Genomic DNA, 24,486 nt, shown 5'->3' on the forward strand with positions numbered 1-24,486 from the left:
ATCAGGAGTAAAATTCCAGCTCTGCAACTTCTGGGCTGAATGACTTCGGGGCAGGTTACTTCTAAGTCTCTTTTTCTTTAATTGTAAAATAGGGATACTAATACCTATATTATAGGTATGCTATAAATGTTCAATTTATGTTCAATTATGTTCAACTGACATAATAGAAAGCCCCTGGTAGTCTTGCCTATTTTAAGCAATTTCATAGCAGACAATATTTAAAATGTTTTTCTTTACCAGTTTAATGTTAATTTTGCCAGCCACTGAATATATTTATATGGGTTATACATATACGTATTATACATTAACTTCTAAAAATAGTCTAAATATTTATTCTTCCCCTGAATTCAGTATCCTCACTTCCACAGGACAAGACATCCATGAAAAACCCCCTCTTATGCTATAATTTCTAGCATTTTCACCAAGCATGCTGGGAGTTCTCTCTGAAAGGTATTGTGTAATGAAAATACTCAAAGCAGCACACTAATTTTCACAGAATAGCTTCAGGGGTCACTGCCATACACAGAATGTCAACAATTGGGAAAAATAAGCCCAGGGAAGGCCCTGAATACAGCATCAAAGAGAATGTACAAAGAGAACTACCTTTACCACTTTCTGAGGCTGCCTTACTGGGTCACTCCACACTATTTTCTGATGAACAGGAACAAATTATCTTATGCTCTGTCAACTCCGATTTTTATGGTCTGAGCAACTCAGGGCTGAGAAAGCTTGGACTGAGACAAGAAACAGGTGAAATGAACATTTAATCTTCAGCCCTCCAAAGCTCCCTCTGTCAACCATTAAATAATGCTAACTAAGAATTCCTGGGGAAATTTAGCAGATCATTCAATTCTTTGTTCTATAATCTCCTTCCAGGATGTTATGCCTGTTATTTTTACTGATAAAGTCCTCTACACAGGCAGAAACTTGGGCCTATTACTGCAGTTATTTTTGATGTATTTATTGAGGAACTATATTCTTTGCTGAATGTACAATACAAAAATGAATAAGGCACGAGAACTATTATGGTACCACAAGGTATCTTCTCATTACAAGAGCCTAAGATAAATGGGAATGCAGAAAGCTAGTCCTCCTAACTCTGCCCAGGCAAGGGGAAAGCAGAGGGGCCTGGAGAGTCTTGGAGGATGAGTAGTGCAGAAGGTGGGAAGAGGCCAGGAGAAAGGCATTTACATGAGGCGCAAAGACAGAGTGTGAAAGAAGGGGATGTATGGTGCCAACCGCAGATTATGGAAAGAAAGGCATCAAATCATGGAGAGACACGCATGCCATCCTGGCGAGGTGAGCCTTCATCCTGAAAACAACAATATGGAAAGGCATTTTTGCAGAAATGAGAGGGAAGAAAACAGATTCAGCCTAATAGTTTTTTCCTTTCGAAAACCTTTTACCCCAATAAAAAGGCCCTTTATTTCTACAGTTTAGTTCTATTTTAAGAACTAGAGTAAAGCACTCAAATTTTAAAGTAATAGTCAAAGGGGCCTGAAATGCCAGAAGTGAATTTCTAACTAACTTTCTAGTTCAAAGTAGTACAGAAAAAATCACATTTCCAAGTTGCTGTTTGTGATGGCTCTTTAGTTGTATTTATTCAGCTGTGGTGCACCAAGATCTTTACGAATCACGAATTTTGTAGAGTTTGGCTTTCTCCAATTGACTGGATTTGGGGTGGGTTTCTGTTTTCTAGTTTCTCAAGAAAAATGAGCATGCATATATTTATTAATAATTTCCTTGGGGGCACCTGGGTGGCTCAGTCGTTAAGCGTCTGCCTTCAGCTCAGGTCATGATCCCAGGGTCCTGGGATTGAGCCCCACATTGGGCTCCCTGCTCCGCGGGAAGCCTGCTTCTCCCTCTCCCACTCCCCCTGCTTGTGTTCCCTCTCTTGCTGTGTCTCTCTCTGTCAAATAAATAAATAAAATCTTTAAAATAATAATAATAATAATTTCCTTGATGCCTAAATTCAAAAGATTTATGTTATCTGGTCAGGGGTCTCAAATATGATTCAGAGGTCATAGCATCCTTCAAATAAATTTTCCCCTATTAGAGTTATGCACAAATGTTTCTTATTTTATACTTATTTTTGTAATCACCAAAATGCTCAAATGCTACTGCTTTTACAAAAGTTGTTTTGACAAAGCCAATATTCAGTGGATTCAATTCAGAAAACTAGAAGAAAAGGTCTAAAGTTTATGACATTTCTTTCTGTGGGCCCATTTGCTTCCTGCCTACCACCAGCCCCCACCCAAATCACAATTAGGGTTCAATTACAGTAACAGGACAATGTTTTCAAGAGTCTCAGATCCTCAACTCAGGGTGCAGTATTAATATAACTGCATATCAAACTATTGTGCTGTTGACCAAGACTGAGAATGAAAATTGCTCCCATTCCAACTTGCTTCTGTGGGCCTGAAAAATCAGAAACAAATCCAGCATCTGACTTGAGTTTGGTCATCTTTTCTTCAAGACCCAAGGAAGGCTTTTCAAGCCAAATAAAGCATGTAGAAGGAAAACTGCTCCACGTATGCACATGGAGCTTTCAATTCCACATTTCTCAGTAAAAATGCTTCAGCATAACAATGTTTGAGCAGGATAAATTGAGAAGGGCTAAATGGTGGATGACCATGTAAATGCCAAAAGTGTCATTAGAAGAATAGGAAGCTTCCTCAATACTCATCACCCTTTTGCTCAAACTACTATCTTAAATCATATGAAACTACCGTTTTTGTAGTTCAGAAACAGCTGAAATCAACTATTTCATGTGGTTCAACCCACCAATAGGAAATTCTGCAGAAGGGTAATAAATTGCCACATTTTCCTGTGGAATATCTAATTGGTTTTTTGCTTTCTAAAAAATAGCATGGAAGAGTAGGCTTTTGGAAAGAAGCATATCAAAACTCATATAAAAACAGCAACAGGGGGCACCTGGGTGGCTCAGTAGGTTGAGCATCTGCCTTCAGCTCAAGTCATAATCTTGGGGTCCTGGGATCAGGCCGCGTCCAGGCTCCCTGCTCAGCCTGCTTCTCCCTTTCCTCCCATCTCTCTCTCGCTATCTCTCTCTCTCAAATAAATAAATAAAATCTTAAAAAAAAAAACAGCAACAGAAATTTTATCAATAAAAAACAAAGACAAGCTAAATCAACCTCCAGGAAGATCTTTTGTAAATATTTGGTTTACTAAACATCTGACTTCTTTGTTTTTCTGAGAGACTCTCCAATTGTCACAAATAATTCCTGGGAGACACATTTTCCCACACGCAGGAAGAAAAGAGGAAAAGAAGTGAGAGGGCTGGACAGGGAAGAGCTAATGAGAACTTTCAGTCTCAGCTGAACTCCCCAGGCCTCGGTTTCCTCACCTCAAAGGAAGGCCCTGGATTGGGTGACCTCTGAAGTGCCTCCTCGCTCTAGAACTAACAATTTATTGGGATTTGGTAACAGACCCTATTTTACCCATCTCCACTTGCATTTTACATCATCCTACTGCCAAACTCATAAATAATTTCACAGCCTGTAAGGAACAGTCATTAACTGTCATTGGACCTAAACCAAGAAGAAAAAAAATCCAACCCGTTCACTATATATAGCACATGTTTTTGCAAAGGGACATTGGCACTGGGCCCCACACACTTTAGGGTCCCTCCTGCTCTCTGTGCTGTGGGCCCTAGACACTCCACACAGGGTCCTGCTTCTCCCAATCTGATCTCCTACAGCACAAACCTGCTTGGAGATACCCTGTTAAGGAAACAAATTTCTAGTTTCGATACTGCCCTCAAACAATCTAGACGTTTTCATAGCAGAGTTCAAGTAAATCCTTCACTTCTGTTTTAAAAACAAGCACATTTTCTACAAAAAGCACTTTACTTATTCAAATGTTAAAGCATTTAAAAAGACATACCAAAAAAAAAAAAAAGTTAATGGTTTCTTTATTCAAATACAAGAAAAATAAATGAATTATTTTCAATGGAAATCAGACTGCAAACTGGCAGTCTCAGCCCATGAACATGTTTATGTGGCCCACACAGTATTTTAAAAATATTTGACTTAACTGCCAACATTTTCAGATGGAGAAATTTCACCTCAAACTCTAAATGTCCATTCCAGGGCGCCTGGGTGGCTCAGATGGTTAAGCGTCTGCCTTCGGCTCAGGTCATGATCCCAGGGTCCTGGGATCGAGTCCCACATCGGGCTCCCTGCTCCTTGGGAGCCTGCTTCTCCCTCTGCCCCTCTCTCTCTCTCTCTGTCTCTCATGAATAAATAAATAAAATCTTTAAAAATAAATAAATAAATAAAATAAATAAATGTCCATTCCACGTTCTGAAAAACTGAAAACTCTGGCACCACTGAGGTCCTCATTTTGCCAGGCAGAGCTAAGAGGCGGCACACATTGGCCCATTCAATACCAGTTTAACCGAAGAATCCGAGGGTTGTCCTTCTTGGTACTTTTTTCCCCTCCAATAAATGAGCCAAATAATGAAGCTCATCCTGGTCAAAGATGGTTTATGTTATTTCTCTCCCTTAGTATTTTACCATGCCATAAATAATTTAATCCAGAACCAAATTGAGGCCTATCAAAGCTGTGATAAGCCATTGATCATTAACTATTTTAAAGAGAATATATAAGGTAAGCCTCTATTTCTTATTAATGTGATGGCTACATCAAGTTTAGCATTTTTTCTAACTGTAATAAAGTGTAAGCATTGAGACCTAGGTTACATGAATTTATTTTCTTTTTCAAGATGTGTTATTGCGGGATTTAAATTTGAATTTTTTCAAAATCTATAAATTTAATACAAAGAAAAAAAAAAACCTGCTACTCATACTAATTTTTTACCCTCTTTGCTGAAAATAGGTCCAGTATTTTCCTAATCAGGTCACAGTCATTTTACAAGCCTTAATAGTTTCTTGTCTTTACCCTTCATGAAAAGGACAGTGAGTGTGATTTGACAAAACATCTCCCTAAATCTTGTTCTTAGCCCTAACGTGGATTCAAATATTTCCTGTCAAGTGGAGATAAGAAAGCTCATTTCAAAGGAGTATTATTTGCAAAAAATGGCATAAATCCTGAGTTGCAGCAACATTAACACGTAGGGTATTAACCAACTATTCACTATATCTAGGAACCATGCAAAAAAAGTAAATTGGACTAAGCTGCAATGTAGATGATGAGATTAGACATAGCCCTTCCTTCTCTCCCAGGAATGTGGTTAACAAAAGTCCAAGGGAACACAAAGGGCAGACTCTATTGGAGACTTGACCATGGAAAAGGAATGGCATCCTGTTGCAACAGTAGGCTTGCAGTTGTTCAGAATGTTGCTGAAATTTTTAATAGCTCTTATTCTAAAGCATATCATCTTTTTCCATCAATAAAACAGATGAGCCAAGGCCTGGGAGCATTTCTGATGATACAAGTACCTTTTACCATCACAAATTCATTCCCCTTAAATCCTGAGATCCTAAGTAGAGTTCCAAATTTAGAATATACATATTCTGCAGTCTATCATGAGGAAGAAAATCATTATTAGCTCCTAAATCCAACTACAAAAGCGCAGTAACAATTCTTGCTTTATGCTGTGAAGTAAAAATGCACTTTTAAATACCACTGATGCAAGCAATATTTCCTGCAATGTGTCTACATGACCAAAATGTGCTTGCTACAGGGTAGGTTTCTTTTATAAACAGAAATACAGAAAGTAAACAGGCATTTCCTATAAAAATGTACACCAGTAACGGACATAAATTCTCAAAAGAGAAAAATTTTACGTTAATTACAAAAAACATTTCTCTCCAACAAGAGTATCTGCAATACCTCAAATAGACTTAGAAAAAAAAAAATGTCTGCTCTAAAAGAGGTTCTAAGAGTCTGCCGTTTTAAAAAGTGGGTAGGAGACTTAGTTCTGCAGGTTTTACCTCAGCCAGTCAGCTGATCTGGCAAGTGTGGTATGACCAAGCGCTGGACCACTCAAGGGGAGCTCAAAACAAGCTGCTACTCTCTGGAATTAAGCATTCTGAGGAGATTGGGCTAAAACCAAAAATAAACCTCAGTTTGCTTTCTTTCTTTTTTTTTTTTTTTAAAGATTTTTATTTATTTGACAGAGAGAGACACAGCGAGAGAGGGAACACAAGCAGGGGGAGTGGGAGAGGGAGAAGCAGGCTTCCCACTGAGCAGGGAGCCTGATGCGGGCTCGATCCCAGGACTCTGGGATCATGACCCGAGCAGAAGGCAGACACTTAACGACTGAGCCACCCAGGCGCCCCTCTCAGTTTGCTTTCCACCTTTAAAGATGCTATGACTCTATAACACTGCTGGCATTCAATGAAGCTCAATGATAAAAAATGCGTATGAATGTTTAAATTATCCATGAACCCAAAGTTCAATAAAAGCACACGTAAGCGAGCTTGGTGCAGTAACTGTTCCATCTATGGGCTCATGCTTAGCATTTCATGATGATGATGATGATGGGGATAAAATACCTCAAACACATAGAATATCACTCATCTATAGACTCATTACCTATCTTTGTCAAACCATAAATTTTACCATCCATACACTTGAAGGCTTTTTTTTTTTTTTTTAAAGTCACAAAGCCACCTGAAAATCCCTGAATACCTCTTTCTGATGCCATGCTCCTCCTAACCCCCAGGTCACCAGCTTAGCTCTTAAAATGAGATCAGGCTGTGCCTGGGATTTACTTCAAAATAGTTTGGGGGGTTGAGGGGTGCCTGGCTGGCTCAGTTGGTACAGCGTGTGACTCTTGATCTCAGGGTTGTAAGTTCAAGCAGTTGGGTATAGAGATTACTTTAAAAATAAAATCTTGGGGCGCCTGGGTGGCTCAGCTGGTTAAGCCTCTGCCTTCGGCTCAGGTCACGATCCCAGGGTCCTGGGATTGAGTCCCACATCGGGCTCCCTGCTCAGCGGGGAGCCTGCTTCTCCCTCTCCCTCTGCCGCTCCCCCAGCTTGTGCTCTCTGGCTCTCGCTCTGTCAAATAAATAAATAAAATCTTAAAAATAAATAAAATAAAATAAAAATCTTAAAAAACAAACAAAATAGGGGCACCTGGGTGGCTCAGTCGTTAAGCATCTACCTTCAGCTCAGGTCATGATCCAAGGGTCCTGGGATCGAGCCCCGCATTGGGCTCCCTGCTTGGCTGAAAGCCTGCTTCTCTCTCTCCCACTCCCCCTGCTTGTGTTCCTGCTCTCGCTATCTCTCTCTGTGTGTCAAATAAATAAATAAAATATTTAAAAAAGCAAACAAAACAAATTGGGGGGTTTGGGGTGGGGAGAGAAAAGGAGAAAGAGATGACGTAAGATTGGCCTAGATGGTGGGATAGGTTTCATTATACCTTCTCTCCTGTGTATGGTTTGGAATTTTTCTTAATAAAAAAGTTTTCTAAAAAATGAGAGGGGTGCCTGGGTGGCTCAGTCATTAAGCTTCTGCCTTCAGCTCAGGTCATGATCCCAAGGTCCTAGGATGGAGCCCCGCATCGGACTCCCTGCTCAGCGGAAGCCTGCTTCTCCCTCTCCCACTCCCCCTGCTTGTCCTCCCTCTCTCGCTCTCTCTGTCAAATAAATAAAAAAATATTTTAAAAAATGAGAAAGAAATATCAGATTATAAATACTTCTAGACCATAACTCCTAAAGCTAACTATCCCATATGGTAGCCACTAGCTACATGTGGCTATTTAAATTTAAACACACATTAATTATAATTAAACAAGATAAAAAATCTAACTCTATGGTTGCACAAGCCCCATTTCAAGTGTTCAATAGCCACATACAGCTGGTGGCTACCATACTGGACAATGCAGTAATAGAACATTTCCATCATCTCAGAAAAGTTCTGACAGCATTATTCTGCAGACTACAGTGGTCTCTCCATTTGTAAAGAAGGTATAAACAATAGTTAGAAGACTTGACCTTAAGATCATTACTGTTTATCTTGGGCAAGTGCGAGCCCTGATCCATCAAATAAGAGCTGAAGGGGTTGGGTTCAAGAACAATATCTAACCAAACTATCTCACAAGAAAATCATGAACATCAGTGTTTACCCACTGAAATCTAATCACCAGGAAACTGTGTGGAATTGCACACCTTCAATTAGGACATCACTGCAGTAGGTGCAAGGAGTTCAGCGGCAAAGCCAATGTGCAAATTAGCAACAACATTCCAAGTGTATATTTAAAGACAAAAAAAAAAAAGAAAGAAACCTGAAAAATAATTCCAGTTTAGTTTGAGAAATGGAGAAATCATATGCTTCAGTATTCAATTTTTTAAGTTTTCTCCTCCCACTCCCTTTATTTTGGAATAAAATAAAAAACAAAAACAAAAAAACTAAGGACTAGATAAGGCATTTAAAACAAAGAGGTATGTAACAAACAATCACATCATTACAACAGGAGGAGGTACAGTCCTATATTGCTCACCCCTACAAAAAGTCAGACCAAACTTCAGAGTGAGAGCAAAGGTAACAAATTTTGGGAAAATTGGACAATGAATTTTTTTGGCTTGTGGTGTTTCTAAGCATGTCCCCTACATTATTAGAAAATGCCTCTGGGATAGGCTCAAAGTGAAGAGATGATGTGAACAACTCCAATGAGTTGAAGAATTCTCAGGCAGATACTTAAGTTAATCTGGGCCCTTAAAATTGCTCAATATTATTAACTCACTAAAAATTGCTTCAAAAAATTTTACCTCATTTTTTTCCAGTCTATGCAGTGTAAGCTACAAAATTTCTCTTTTTCAAAAAGAGTTTTAAACTTTGGCCCAAGTTCACAGTTCATGTATCAAAAACATATTTCCCCATACACTCTGTATCTAGTTTCTAGATTATAAAATATGTAATTGACTTGAAATGGGTACATTAAAGAAGTTACAGAACAAAGTACAAACAAAGTAGGGGTTATATACTCAGAGACAAGCACTTCCATCCAGAGAGTTTGGGTTCCACTCCACGAAGTAGAAATGAAAATTATAGAAAAGATTACATGACGTATCCAGTTTTCTTCTTTTCTGAGCCTAACTTTTGACAACAGTTTGAAGTCTTCCCTCCTACAAATACTAAGACCCTGATTAAAGAAAGATCAGTTTGTTCTCAGCATGTTTTTTTTTTTAAAGATTTTATTTATTTATTCGACAGAGAGAGACACAGTGAGAGAGGGAACACAAGCTGGGGGAGTGGGAGAGGGAGAAGCAGGCTTCCCACAGAGCAGGGACCCTGATGTGGGGCTCGATCCCAGGACTCTGGGATCATGACCTGAGCCGAAGGCAGACGCTTAACGACTGAGCTACCCAGGTGCCCCCTCAGCATATTTTTTTTAAGTCCAAAGTAATTTGGTATGTTACAAAGTAACATTCATGCTCCCTCATTTGCATAAGGTAAAAGAGCCCCAAAAAGGAAACAAGGTGTCTTCATCAAAATGCAGGGTCCTTAGACAAGGGCTTACATGCAAGCAGCTATTTGCGGAAGTGATCCAAAAGAACAGGAGTGGAGACTAAGAAGGATAAAACAGGAAAGGAGGCACAGCCACCCTAAATGTATATATTCGGAGCTAATCACCCCTGTGGACTGGGGCTGGGGCCCATGTGGGACCCTCTGAGGAGCCATATATATTGTGCCTCAGAATTGTCAAAGTTAGTGACAAAAGAGAGAAATACTTGTCCACCAGCTTCCATCCTCCACCAGGCAAGTGTTGGCCCATGGGATGGAAACATTCTTGGACATCCAGATGTGCACACAGGTCAAAATAACTAGGCAGAACCCAGGTGACTACAGCAGAGAAGTCTGGGGCAGAAAGCTATAGATACGTGGTCTACACCTGCCTGAAATTCACATAGCAACAGCATGAATTAAAAGGTGGACTGAGAGAAAGTGGGCTGGCACAAGTCTTATCCAAAGGACCAATTTTACTCAGTCATATGTTTATTAATGGGGGGGTGCACAACACAGTCTCTTCCCTTAAATCTGATAACATAGGCTAAGAATGCATGAATGTAGTCAAGGCTAGCAGAACAAATGCTTGTGGTAATGAGAGATTTTTTAAAAAACATTCACAACTATATTTGATCATCCCTATTTGTTTTAAATAGGAGCTTAAAGAAAGTGGGAGTGGTGCAGAGACGCCAGAACACTAAGGGTGACACGCAAGTGTTGCAGGGGATCACTGCCGCAGGAATTCAGAGAGGGAAAAATTACCAAAAACTTGGATTGGCGAGTCAAGGCTTCAAGGAGAGGGTAGATTGGATCTGTGCCTCCAAGGTGTGCTCTGATTAGAAAAAGGGAGGACTGCATTTCAGGTGGGTGAAACGAGAAGGGGCAAATGCTCACTCCCTAGCTGGGATGGGGTGGGTTGGCAGTTCTGCTTGGATCCCAGTCTTTGGTATAAAGTCATTATTATTTCCATATTCATTTCCTTTTTATTGAGGATGAATGTTTCATGCATCACTGCAAATACTTTGTGTCTTATTTAATCCTATAAATGTTTGAGGAAGGTACTATTATTATTTTACAGCTAACAAATGGGAGGTACACAAGGTAAGTAACTTGCCTAAGGTCACAAAGGTGGTTAAGTGGCAGAGCTGATACTCTAGAACTCAAGCAGTCTGGCTCCAGAGCCTATGTTCTTAACCAAAATGTGATATAGTACTACTGCCTCTCAGAGACAGAAAACAAAGCAAGGAAAAGAAGGGTGCCATCTGATGCATCTGCATTTAAGAACAGATGGGCTGGGAAAGGACAGATTTGGAAGCATCCCAAGGGAAATAATTCTGTCAAGCAGCTGGAAGTCCTAATGGCCTCAAAACCATTTCCCAGAGAGTACAGTCCCAGAGCTGGGGCCACCACAGAACAGCACAGAGGTCTTTCAGAAGGTCACCAACCAACCCTTACTTAGTGAGGATGCTACTGGAAGCTCATTGTGAGCGAACAATAGGAATAATCACATCCTCTGCCTTCAATTCATCCTAGCTGCTTAACACACTCTTTCTCATCATTCTATCATGTCCAACTGGAATCAGAGTAGGACAAAGGCAGTGAAAAAAATCATTATGGACTGGGAACAATATTAAAAAATAATAAAGACCTTTGGCTCTAAAGTAGATGCCCTGACTAGGATGGTATAATGAAGTCTTAGGATTCAAAATGTTTCCTGCCCTCTGTAGAAGAGGATTTCCTTCCCCATCCCATGGCCCTCAAGCTTGGTCAAGTGACTGGCAGAGCCACTCTTTGCAGGACTATCCATCTCATCTTGTTGAACTTAGGAGTGACAATTTACTTTGGCCAATGAAGTTTGTGTAGAAGTAAGTGACCCATGTAAGAACTTGAGAGTTCAGGGTTCAGTATCTTTTTCCTCTGCCACCAGACTGGCAAGGTCCAGATAGAGGACCTAGATCCTAGGGTCAATACAGCAAGGAGATCTCAGAGGACAGAACAAAGAACAGAGGGTGAGAAATAAACCTTTGCTGTGTAAGCCACCAAAATTTGGGACCAATGTATTACCTGAGCAAAATGTAGTCTAAAAAACCGACACAACCGGTAGATCTGTATGTATGTTGGTCTAAGGGCCTTGGCTCTAAAGCCTAGCCCCCCCAGTAGCTGGCTGTACCACATCACATTAGGTAAATGTTAGCTTCTTTGTTGCTCAGTTTTCTTGTCTATGTTACTTCTTGGGAATTCTATTAAGGATAAAGTAAGATAAATATCTTATTTAAATAGAAATTTAAAAATCAAGATGCCAAGAAGGTTTTCTGTGCACAGAGGTTTTTAGGGTTTTTTTTTTTTTAACTGTATTATAGTTGATATACAATGCTACATTAGTTTCAGGTACACATCACAGTGATTCAACAGCTCCGTACATTAAGCTATGCTTACCGTAAATGCAATTCCCATCTGTCACCACAGAACACCATTACAATATTATTGGCTATATTCCCCATGTGGCACGTTTCATCCCTGTGACCTATCCACTCTGAAATTGGAAGTCTGCACCTCAACTCTGTCACCTATTTTGCCCATCCCCCCACCCCCTCCCCTCTGGCAACCACCAGTTTGTTCTCTGTATTTACAACTCTGGTTTTTTGTGTGTTCATTCATCTTGTTTTTTAGATTCCACATAAGTGAAACCATATGGTATTTGTCTTTCTCTGATGACTTATTTCACTTAGTATAACACCTTCTAGGTCCATCCATGTTGTCACAAATAGTAAGATCTCATTCTTTTTTATGGCTGAATAATGCTCCACTGTATATATATGCCACATATCCTTTACCCATCCATTTATCAGTGGACACTTAAGTTGCTTCCATATTTTGCCTACTGCAAATAATGCTGCAATAAACTTAAGGGTGCATATATCTTTTCGAATTACCATATTTATTTTCTCTGGGTAAATACCCAATAGTGGAATCACTGGATCATATAGTATTTCTATTTTTAATTTTTTGAGGAACCTCCATACTGTTTTCCACAGTGGTTGCACCAATTTACATTCCCGGCAACAGTGCATGAAGGTTCATGAAGGTTCCTTTTTCTCTATATCCTTGCCAATACTTGTTATTTCTTGTTGTTTTGATACTAGCCATTTTAAGAGGTGTCAAGTAATACCTCATTGTGGTTTTGATTTGCATATCCTTATGATTAGTGATGTGAGTATCTTTTCATGTGTCTGTTGGTCATCTGCATGTCTTCTTGGAAAAATATCTTTTCAGGTCCTCTGTCCATTTTTTAATTGGGTCTTTTTTTTTTCTTTCTTTTTTTTTGCTGTTGAGTTGTATAAGTTCTTTATATATTTTGGATATTAACCCCTTATCAGCTATTTAATTTGTACATATATTCTGCCATTCAGCAGGCTGCCTTTTAGTTTTGTTGATGGTTTCCTTTGCTGTGCAAAAGATTTTATTTTGGTATAGTCCCAACAGTTTACTTTTGCTTTTCTTTCCTTTGCCTTTAAGAGACATATCTAGAAAACTGCTGCTAAGGTCAATGTCCAAGAGATTACTGCTTGTTTTCTTTAAAGAGTTTTATGGTTTCAGGTCTTACATTTAGGTCCTTAATCCATTTTGAATTTATTTTTGTGTATAGTATAAGAAAGTGGTCCAGTTTCATTCTTTTGCAAGTAGCTGTCTGGTTTTCTTAACACCATTTATTGAGAAGATTGTCTTTTCCCCATTGTATATTCTTGCCTCCTTTGTCATCGAATAACTGGCCATATAAGTGTGGGTTTATTTCTGGGTTCTCTATCCTGTTGCATTGATCTGTGTCTATGTTTGTGTCAGTACCATAATGTCTTAATTACCATAACTTTGTAGTATATCTTGAAATCTGGGATTGTGATACCCCCAGCTTTGTTCTTCTTTCTCAAGGCTGCCCTGGCTATTTGGGGTGTTTTGTGATTCCATACAACTTTTAGGATTATTTGTTCTAGTTCTGTGAAAAATACTACTGGTATCTTGATAGGGATTGCACTCAATCTATAGATTGCTTTGTGTAGTATGGATGTTTTGACAATATTAATTCTTCCAATCCATGAGCATGGTATATCTTTCCATTTGCATCATCTTCAACTTCTTTCATCTTTTAAAAAAATTAAAAAATCGGGCGCCTGAGTGGCTCAGTCGTTAAGCGTCTGCCTTCGGCTCAGGTCATGATCCCAGGATCCTGGGATCGAGTCCCACATCGGGCTCCTTGCTCGGCAGGAAGCCTGCTTCTCCCTCTCCCACTCCCCCTGCTTGTGTTCCTGCTCTCACTATCTCTCTCTCTGTCAAATAAATAAATAAAATCTTTAAAAAAATAAATAAATAAAATAAAATAAAAAAATTAAAAAATCAAGATGCTGAGCAGGCTTTCTGTGCACAGAGGGTTTTGGTTAAGCCTTTTTCTTTCAACAGCAGGTCTGAGTAAATTTAATGGGCACACTTAATGAGACTCACAAAATTTATATTGACATAAAAACGATACACAAAGGGATGAAGTGAATGAAAGAAGTGTTAAGTCTTAAGAAAACCCCGGCTTTTAACAGAATTTTTTCCTACTTTCATAGTATCCAAAGGGTTTTTAATTTTCTTTATGGAGAACACTGATTGATTGACACTTGCAGTCCAAGATAGGAGGGGTCCTGCCATTTTCCTACCCTTCAGAACTCAGTCACTTCAATGTTTAAGAAAACAAGAATTTGTAGTTCCACATCGAGGAAGGCCTCAATATAGAAGACTAGACAGAGGAAGACCTATGTTGGGAATGTTGTCACTGGACCCCACCTCCTCTTTGTGTGCTTCCTCAGTCTTCACTTCTTCTATTCTTAAGGGTGCAATTTGGTCATGAAAGGAATCAACTCTGCTATCCTTTTTCGTTTCACCTCTATTCTATTGAATCCTAAAGAATTCATACTCTACAGACTTGCAAGGTCTTCTATCAACCAATTCCAAGAATCTGGAGATTTCCTAAGTTGGGGCAAAGGGGTGCATAGGATATAAAATATTTTAAAAACTGTGTAGAAAATATACACGTCTTCAATAATGCACTGCATGATCTGTTCTCCCCCCACCTGCCTAGACTCACATCTGTCCACTCTCCCTACCCCACCCTGAATGCTGATGTCATAGCTGGATTTTCTTAAGAGGCTCCGCCTCACACCCAGAGCTTTGCACATGCTATTCCCCTGGCTTGGCACACTTTTCCACCTCACCTTTCTTACTCATCCTTTTGCTTCCTCACTCATCCTACTGCTTACTCATCCTTCCAAGAAATTTAAAGAGGAGCAGGGATGGCATCTCAAATACTCAACATCATAACTTCAGCACCTGCTAAGAGAAAGAATGGAAAAAATATCCGATGAAGCAGATGGATTAGGAAGCTAAGAATATTGTTGATATGTTTAGGTTGTTGGGGGTTGTTTTGTTTTTCAATTTCTAAGCTATCTGTATTATTGTGATTCTACTTCTATAAGAAAAAATTATGAAATCATAAATTCATCCTGAAGTAATGTTACTTAATTATCAAAACAAACAGGTACACTTTTTTTTTTTTTTTGCAGACATAATTCCCTTATAATTAATACTTGCTAGAGAATGGAGTTTGACCTTACTTATAATTATATCAACATTCCCAGAGGCTGAACACCACAGGCATATGGGTGTATTATCACTACAAAATGTCTTTACTTCACAAGTAGTTTTAAATTTTAGCTATGAAGGTCAGTTACCAGAACCAAATTTGTTCTTAACAAGTAGAATTTTTACATCTATTCAATCAAAGAGTCTCTTACAACTTTCTGGGCCTATTCATTTGCAGATAGTAGAAACTGTAACTGGGTTCTTCACATCATGCATGCACATGTGATGCCCATCTTCATACGCTGTCCAATTTCTTTAGGATAAAAGGTGTGACTCACAGCAGGGCCACATAGATGAGGAAGCTCATGAGGTGGAGATCACTTCCTCAACACATCTTCCCTTTCATCTCCTCAGGGTCCAGCACAAGGCCCTTTATTGGGAACATCTCAGCTTTTCTTTTCCAGCCTCCAGCTGCCAGCTCAGCTCTTCTCAGAGGCCTACACTTTATGTTGTGTTATATGTATTTTTATCACAATTTTTAAAATGCAAAAAAAAAAAAGGAGGGGGGCATGAACAAAGCTTCTTCCTGTCGGGTACCAAAGACATTCTTTTTGGAGCATGAAGCCTGTTCAACCTCTTCACCTCAGCCTGCGCCCTCCATCAACACATCACACTCAATCCCACACGGTCATAGTTCAGCAGGGGGAGAGAATGCATCCACACAGGTCAGCTTCCTGAACCCTTTGACTTGAACAAGGCACCCACACTCACTGGCATAGATCCTAAAAAAGATGGTTCTAATGCCTTGGTTCCAATTATATAAGGGTACAGACTCCTGATTTCTACCTCAGATCAGGCCTATGATGATGCAAATTTGATTTCATATCACCCAGGAAATTCTTTTTAGAAGCCTGTCTCTATCACCTTAGCCCAGGTATTGTTTTTATGTTTTACAGTGGTTGCATTGATGGGCTGCCAACAGGCCTGAGTGGGTCAGAGGTGGTACTGTTTAGTTGAAGAGAGTTTTCTGTCAGTCTGGATTTAAAAAACAACAACAACAACAAAGGGGGCTATCAATTAAATTGTAAAGTAGGTCTCCTTGGGGAACAGGATAGAAGCTTTAGATCTTCTGGGTCTTTGCTTAAATAATGGTTCTTCTTCACTGACCCCAGTTAAGACAGGTCTAACTAGCACTATGAAAGACAGTTTTCAATAAATTATATAAAATCCAACAAAGCCCCTACCCACCCCACCCCCAATCAAGTTTAAGGTCCTATAAAGAGAAACACTGGCATAGAAAGTTCTGATTGTAGCCTGCCCCACACGGAGTCTAAACCCGAAGATCATTATCAGCTGTGGCATCATCAGTGGATATAAACACTAGGTCTTCTGGCAATCAATCAAAGTAGGACAACCAAATCATTCATTCCTTTGTCTGGATACAAATACAGGGTGGCCCCTTTGAAAGCACTAAGCATCTGGTTCCTACATTATATGAGTGTCCAAACAGACAGGGTCTACCAGGCACACAGTTTGGTTTCTAAGTTGCAGTTTATACGAGATAGGTTATGCTCACCTGTGTAAATCTCACACAGTCAATGAAAATACACTAACAGTCTAGGAGCTCTTAGATCAGGATGGTGGGAAATGGGTAGTTTCGTTCTTTTAATCAATTCCGTGGGTCTGTTTTTCATTGTCATGTAAACATATCATTTTTAAAGAAGATATTTTAAAAGATAAAATCTATAGCTTTCAAAAGATTTAAGGAGAGATTACTGTACCTCAAACACTTCCTTCATTCTTTATAATTGCTTATAGAGCCTCAATGTGTATCATTTATACCACTTACTAAAGAGTTTTGTTTTTTTTTAAACTCCCCCCTAGATGACAGCCCCTTTATCATTTAGATAGCCACCCCCTGGACATTCCTTAGCTCCATTAATCTTTCTCCAGGTAGAAAAGAGCCAAAGCCCTCCACACGGAGGGCTACAACCTCAAGATGTAACTGGCAATTTTATAACAAGGAAAAATAACATTTCATTGTCAGTCCCCACCCTCCTGCTGAAAACAGACCATATCTTCAGGAACTGTCTATGATTCCCAGACAAGATCTTTACCTGCATCATAATTGTTGACTCAGCAACAGGCACATAATTTCCTTTCTCCCTAAATGGCTTACATACTCCACTGAAGCTCATCACTTTAATACACATGGACACTAAATCTCAGACAATAAAAGCTCCAGGTAAAAAGAGAATTTTCTCTCTTGTCCACTGCTGTAACCCTGGCTCCTAGTACAGTACCTAGCATACAAGAGGTGCTCAATTAATAGTTTTACATGAGTGAATGAACTTGGCTTTCCATTTCTTTTGGCTCAAGAGATAAAAGAACAATTAAACGTGTTTCTTGAAGGATATCATGGAAACTCTCCGCAACCGGAAAAGTTTAAATACATACCTTCTGTTAGGGATAAAGTAGGAAATATTTCTACATTGGGAAAAAGGCTGAACCAAATAACCTCTTTAAGTTCCTTTCACCTCCTCGACTCTGTAACTTGAACATCACACCTTAAGAGAGAGTGGATCAGCTATATAAAGCCTGATTCCCAGGTAGAGCAAATTACCATGCTCTGTTTAAAATAAAAATAATAGCTGCCCTGGGACTTGGATGCAAAAATACTAACTCATTCAAAATGTGGACACATCCCTAGGGGAGAAATGCTCTTGCTAATCATTAGTTACATTCTGGGAACAGCAGATGCACTTCAGGGTCTTCTCAGAGCCAAGCACCAAGACCATCCACGAGAAAATGGAGAAGCTAGGGGTTGAGATGAGAACAGAAATAAACAGTATCATGCTAAACTGAAGCCTCTGTGTTTTCCAGCCAACAAATCCACTTAAGAAACATCTGAATTGAGGGTGCCTGGGTGGCTCAGTTGGTTAAGCTACTGCCTTCGGCTCAGGTCATGATCCTGGAGTCCCAGGATCAAGTCCCACATCGGGCTCCCTGCTCAGCAGGGGGTCTGCTTCTCCCTCTGACCCTCTTCCCTCTCGTGCTCTCTGTCTCTCATTCTCTCTCTCAAATAAATAAATAAAATCTTAAAAAAAGAAACATCTGAATTGAGCCTTAAGGTTTAAATGGTTATAACTGAATATAACCACTTCATAAGACAGAAAATACTGCATCTGACATAGAAGGACTTTTCTCCAGTAAAATCTCGTATTTACCTAGGACGTCACACTAAGACGTTCAAGTTTAAGAAAACCTAAAATTATGAGAGCAAATTATTCTAATTGAACTTTCCTTCAATCTGGATGGGAGAGGCAGTTTATAGGGAAAGGAGTCTGTTCATGTTTTCCTAAACAACTTAAAAAAAAAAAGTCTAATTCTATACGAGTAACTAGGGAAACTCCAAATCAATTTTGGAGTGATTCCTTTCTCTCAACACACCCTTCCATTTGTTCAAATCAGAGAACAGATAAAGGAATAGGAGGGGCAGAGGATTCTAGAATGAAAGATGTAGTGTTGATCCCTTGGAGCTGGGTTTGGAGAAATATTCTGCCTTCACCGGGATTGTTTTGAAGACATACTACAGGCACCACAGTTAAAACAAGAGCTGAATGAACAAAGTGAAACAATTCAACAATTCCTTGGAAATGTATGAAAAGACTTTTCAACTCTGTAGTCAACTCTTGATCACTCATACCACAACTCAGTCCCAAAAAAGTCTTCTGTTTTTAACTGTAATTTAATCTTAATTCCAGTGACAACAGGGAATGTGCAGAGAAAGCAGTTACCTCCTCTGTACACATACACTTTTAAAAATCTCCTCTATTATTTGAATAAGAGAGGTCTTACACAAGAATTCTGTGGGATTAAGCTCACATCTGGTTGGCAGACCTGGTGTTGGATATGATCATGGCCGCACAGCTAAATCTTAAATCCACATACTGTTCCCATTTAACTGACATATATGAACTAACTAATTTATAGAAAATGTGCAGCAAATTATTTATTCCACCTCCCCCAGGCCTCAAGAATGCACCAGCAATAGGCGTTACTGAACACTACCCCTCCCCCGAATTTGCATTCCTAGACGCTCTCCAATTATCTAAAGTAGATATTGTTATTTTAGTTATCGGAATCTGTGCCCTGGAAATAAGTATAGTGTGGGTACGGGGGAGAGAGGTGGGAGTAATTTAATCAGATAAACTTGACCTTTCTGGGCCTCAATTTCCTCACCAGCAAAATAAAGGGATTAGCACAGCCTATGTAAATTCCCTCTGTAACAACAATCCACGACCACTAATTATCAAGAGCACAACTTGTGTGCAAGAGGAGACCTGAATTCTTAAGCGTATGTCATTAAATATTAGGGTATCAAACGCTTAAAAGACGCACAGTTACACTTCAATATGACCACAGTACATTGTGACTGTGGAGAACATCTTTGAAAACACCTCGGCAGCAGAGCCACCAAACCGCGTTAGAACAAGCAGAGGGTCCCCGCGAACTTCCCCGGGCGAGGTGGGGGCAGGGGCGGCAAAAGGCGCCAGTGTCTGGAGAGGACTTAGAGGAAGACCTGGGAGTCAGGGCACAGCCTTGCATTCCCGGGACTTCAGAGCCTCCAGTATCTCTGTAAGACTTTCATGCCTAACTACAAGACCTCTGAAGCCACCACCTGCAGCTACCCAGTTGTGGCAAGGAGATGAGAAAAGGAAAAGGGGATGGTAGAGCGGGAAAAACCTCGCTAGAGGCGCCCCCAATACCAGCGGTGAGAAAGTGGACTTTGAACATCGACAAAGAAATGGGGAAAGAGAAAGAGGACTCCGCCTTTCCCACCCGGCTCTGCTCCTTTCAGTAAAAAGGAACCGCCGCCGCCCCTTGCCCCCCCCCCCCCCCCGCATTTCACTCGGGGATGCGGAGCACCGACTGAAACCGCACCCTCAAAGTCCGGCTCCGGTCGCGAACTGTCTTGCACCCCAGCAGGCGCGGCCCCTGTCCGGCCCGCGAACTCGGGGCGGGGGCATCCCCTCGATCCGAGCCGCCGGGCACCCGGGTCTCCACGCACCCGCCCTCCCTTCCTCTTCCTCGCGCCCCCGCCTCCTCGGTTCGCCACCCCTGGTCTTCCAACCGCAGAGCATTTTAATACTTCCACCCACCACGACAAGCGGGCCTTGTGAAAACTTTGTGTGTGTATCTAGGGCTTTTGTCCACATCCTGGGCAGGGCCGGGTCAGCCGGGTGGGTGCCTGGGGGCGTCTGAGATCTCACAATGCACTGGGGAAGCCACCATGGAAATCCCACCCTTTTATTTTTGACCCGCTTCTACAGCCCTGTGACAGCGCGCTCGGGCGAACAATTCCCATGCCCTGGTAGCCCCCTCAGCGAGGGGGAGCCGGGAGGAAACCCCCGCTCTCGGCGCCTGTCTCGACTGTCACGAGAGGAAAGGTGTGCTCGCGGAGAGGGAGGCAGGCAGACGAGAAACACCATGGCTAAAAGAATCCCTTTAAAGGGAAAATAGGAAAGGGGTCCTTTCTCTCCCACATCTCCGGAACCGGGGCGCGACTAGGCGATACACTGTTGCATCACGTAGTAGACCAGCCAGTCTCTGGTCTCCTAGCCCTCCCCTCAGCTCCAGACTCGCGCCCAATCTCATGCACACACCCACAGCCGCCACCATCCGGAGCCCCCGCCCGGGCCCCAGTATTCCCCGCCGGCACCCGCCCGAAAGCGGGGACCACCCAGCGCCGGAGGAGCAGCCCGCAAGGGAAGCGAGGCCCCAGCACTCACAGACGGTCTCCCCACGGCCACGGCCATCGCGGCTGCGGCTCCGACTCCGGCTGCGCCTGGGTGCTCTCCGCCAACACTGGCTGACGCTCCGGCTCCGGCTCCGGCTCGCCTCCCCCGCGCCTCCCTCGCGGCTGCGCTCTGCTAGCACCCGGCTACCGCTCGCAGCCAGCAGCATCTGCTCCCCCCACGCCGCCGCCCCTCCCGCTTTATTAGAGCAACATGGCCACCCGCCTGGAAGGGACCATTTGCTTCCCTAGGAAGGGGTGTGAGTCTGCGCGCCGGGGCTGAGGCCGTGGGAGGGGGGATGACGCGCGGGCCTCCAGCCGGGGTCAGCCGGCCCAGGCCGCCGGGCTCGTCCTCCGCGAAAGTAGCCGTGGGCCCCCAGACGACCCTCTCCGGTGCCACCGAGACTCCCCCAGCCTGTACTCTGGCCGCCACCCCCCGCTCCACCACGTGCTGGAGTCCGAGTAAAATCCTGGGCGCGGAGGTCCCAGCCTCGGGTCCCGCCACGCGCTTCACGTTGCGGACAGCTGGCGAGGCTGCGGAGAGGTTGAAGGGACAGTGGGGCAAGACAGGTCCGCGGGGACATCATCTCGCGGAAAGTTAGCCCAGGGCAGGCACGCTTCACCCGGAGGAATCGGTTTGGAAGGGCTGCGGGCCACCAGGGAGAGCGGTGGGCGACGGAGGTGGGGCCGGGCAGACCCTCCCCCTTCCCCCGAGGGAAGCGTGGCCCTTCCTCAGTTCTTCTCTTCATAAGGGAGAGACCAAAAGGCAGGCCGCTGGAAGCTGTCGCCGTAGCGTGCGGCGGGGTGGGGGATCACAGTGGAGAGGAAGAGGCCATAGTAGTCGCTGCTGCGGACAACCCGACCGCTGCCGGCTGGAGAGGAAGAAAAGAACGCCCCCGCTGGAGAATTAACGCAGCTGTTGGCCGCCCTAGAGCGTGGGGCCGAGGTCTTCCCCGGGTGTAACGAGAGCTCGTTGGTCACACGTGGGGGCTCAGCCGACCTTCTCTGATTGCTGGAGACAGACCCGCAGACGCGGAGGCGCGCGGGCGGGATTGCGGCTGGGGGCGCGGCGACCGCGCCAGGCGGGGGCGACTCCGGGCGCGTGGGGCTGGAAATCTCCTCCGCTGTGGGGAAGGACTTTTGCAGCAGATGCTGGGGCGTTACTGCATGTCTGTGTGGCGAGCAGAATGGCAGGGTCCTGGCGCGTGCTGGGTGGCGAGGTGTGCCGGAGGTGCTGTAGATTCCCGCGGCCCCTCGTGGAGCGGGAGAGGCGGCCCGCGGGGACAAGGTGACTGAAGATAGCAGCGGGTCGGGGGTGGGGAGCCAGTTGGATGGGAGCGCGGGAAAATGTGGTGAGGCGGTGAAGCGCCGTGATCAGCCCACGCGATTACGCCCTCAGGGAAAACCTGGGCCTATTGAATTAGGTGAAAGACAAACCGCCTCTTGAGATTGAGGCGCCTCAGAGTCTGACCCAAGACCGAGCGCCCAGGTTTCTCCCGGCCTTGCGTCTGCCTCTCCGTCCCCAGTGGGCCGCAGGATCCGAACGCGCCGCCTTTGGCTAAGGCTGAGTGGGCTCCGGGCTAGGGTCCGGCTGCTGCGAAGCAGACGCTGGGTGGGCGGCGGAAGGGTTGAGGGGTTCCGGCTGAGAATCCGGTGAAAGTACTCTCGTGAAAGAAAGATGCGGGTCTCTGAATGGGGACCTGTTCGGTGTGTGGGCGGGCCCAGCCTTGCAGAGCACGAACCTCATCAGTTTCGACCAGTATCTGCCCCCGCTAGACTTCAGATTTGAAGACGAGGACCAACATTTATGTGAAGACTACACTAGGCATTAAGTGTTGAATTAAGATTTCCATGTGGATGGGTGGTAGGCAAAGGGAAGGGGAAGAGAGATATACTTTGATCTGCTGCTCTCTGTATATGGCCATTTTGTTCCTTCTCCCTTAGGGCGGGTGAGACCACAGCACTGCCTACCGACAGGAGGTCTCATGTAAACCCTGTGAAAACACCGCTCCTCACGTTGCCAACCGGATGAAAGGGCAATGGGAGACCAGCTCTCCATTTTGTGTTCTTTTGACCAGACCCGATGGCAGGATTTAATTAATTTTTTTTATTTTTATTTAAGTCCTTCGTTTGTAAATGTTTATGTTGAAAACCTCTGATTAGATTAGAAGAATATGAACTCCCTGCTTTTGTGGGTAGGTTAGTTTACTCTCATCACAAAAGCCTAAAGTCACTTATTTCAAACATGTCATCTGTTTAAGGAAAACCTTTTAGGACAAAATCATCAAAATTTACCCCACTTCGGCCTGAATTTTTTCACTGACAAGTAGCGATGCCTTAAATTCCCTCCTCCTTGTTTTTTATTTGTTTATTTTGGCAGGTAGGCATAAATATATTTAATAAAAATACAATTTAATTACTTTTGGCCAAGGAAGGCTAGTTCAGAATGTCATTTCTCATTATGAAGTTATTTAAATATCATTCTACAACCAGACTACCTAGGTTCAAAAATCCTGGCTTTAGGGATGCCTGGGTGGCTCAGTCGGTTAAGCATCTGCCTTTGGATCAGGTCATGATCCTCGCCTCCTGGGATTGAGCCCCTTATCCCCCATCCAGCTCCTTGCTCAGCGGGGAGCCTGCTTCTCCCTTTCCCTATGCTCCTCCCCCTGCTTGTGCTATATCTGTGTGTCAAATAAATACATAAAATCTTAAAAAAAAAAAAATCCTGGCGTTACCACTTCATAACTATGTGACCTTGGGCAAGTTACTAACCTTTCAGCACTTTAATTTTCTCATCTTAAAATCTGTTTAATGATAGTTCCTCCCTAATAGAGTTGGTAAGGGATTAGATTACCTTTTTAGACTACCTCTGTGCCCAGCACTGTGGTAGAAACTAAAAAAAATTGTTTTTTTATTTTGGGTTTCTAGATTTATTTTTGTTTATTTTTTATTTTATCATGTTAATCACTATACATTACATCATTAGTTTTTGATGTAGTGATTCATTGTTTGTGCGTAACACCCAGTGTTCCATTCAATACCTGCCCTCCTTAATACCCACCACTAGGCTAACCCACCCCCCCACCCCCCTCCTCTCTAGAACCCTCAGTTTGTTCCTCAGAGTCCATAGTCTCTCATGGTTCATCTCCCTCTCTGATTCCCCCCTTCATTTTTCCCTTCCTATTATCTTCTTTTCTTTTTTTTTTAACATATGTATTATTTGTTTCAGAGGTACAGGTCTGTGATTCATCAGTCTTACACAATTCACAGCGCTCACCATGGCACATACCCTCCCCAATGTCTATCACCCAGCCACCCCATCCCTCCCACCCCCCACCACTCCAGCAACCCTGTTTGTTTCCTGAGATTAAGAAACTAAAAATTTTTAAATGCAGGTGCCTCTCTGACTCTTAACCAGTGTGCACAGTCTGCTGAGAGACAGATGTTTAAACAACTCTGATAGAGAAGACAAATCCTACAAAAGATATATGAATTAAGGGATTTTAAAGTATAGCAAAAGGACCTATTCACTCTGCCTGTCAGCAGAACAGGAAAGGCTTCACCAAGGAGGTGGAACAGGAAAGCAAGCAAGGAAGACATTGTACTTTGTTCCTTTAGCCCTAGGAGTTGTAACGGCT

The 24,486-nt window shown here is 42.8% G+C and overlaps 1 protein-coding gene and 1 pseudogene across 4 annotated transcripts in view; both read right to left on the reverse strand.

Moving 5' to 3' along the window:
• The window catches only part of SEPTIN11 (septin 11), a 136,147-nt gene extending 115,091 nt beyond the window's left edge, over positions 1-21,056 (reverse strand). For all 4 annotated transcript variants that reach the window (XM_081812972.1, XM_081812973.1, XM_081812971.1 and 1 more), the window contains exon 1: positions 20,844-21,056. In XM_081812972.1, the coding sequence (XP_081669098.1) occupies positions 20,844-20,870 (27 nt within the window). In that variant the 5' untranslated portion in view covers positions 20,871-21,056. The remainder of the gene's footprint in view (positions 1-20,843) is intronic.
• LOC145720274 (mitochondrial import receptor subunit TOM5 homolog pseudogene) lies at positions 13,815-18,088 on the reverse strand (annotated as a pseudogene).
• Positions 21,057-24,486: the final 3,430 nt, after the last annotated feature.

This window comes from Leptonychotes weddellii, chromosome 2, assembly GCF_054177405.1.
Source record: "Leptonychotes weddellii isolate Sample4059 chromosome 2, ASM5417740v2, whole genome shotgun sequence".
In the NCBI taxonomy this organism is placed as follows: domain Eukaryota; kingdom Metazoa; phylum Chordata; class Mammalia; order Carnivora; family Phocidae; genus Leptonychotes; species Leptonychotes weddellii.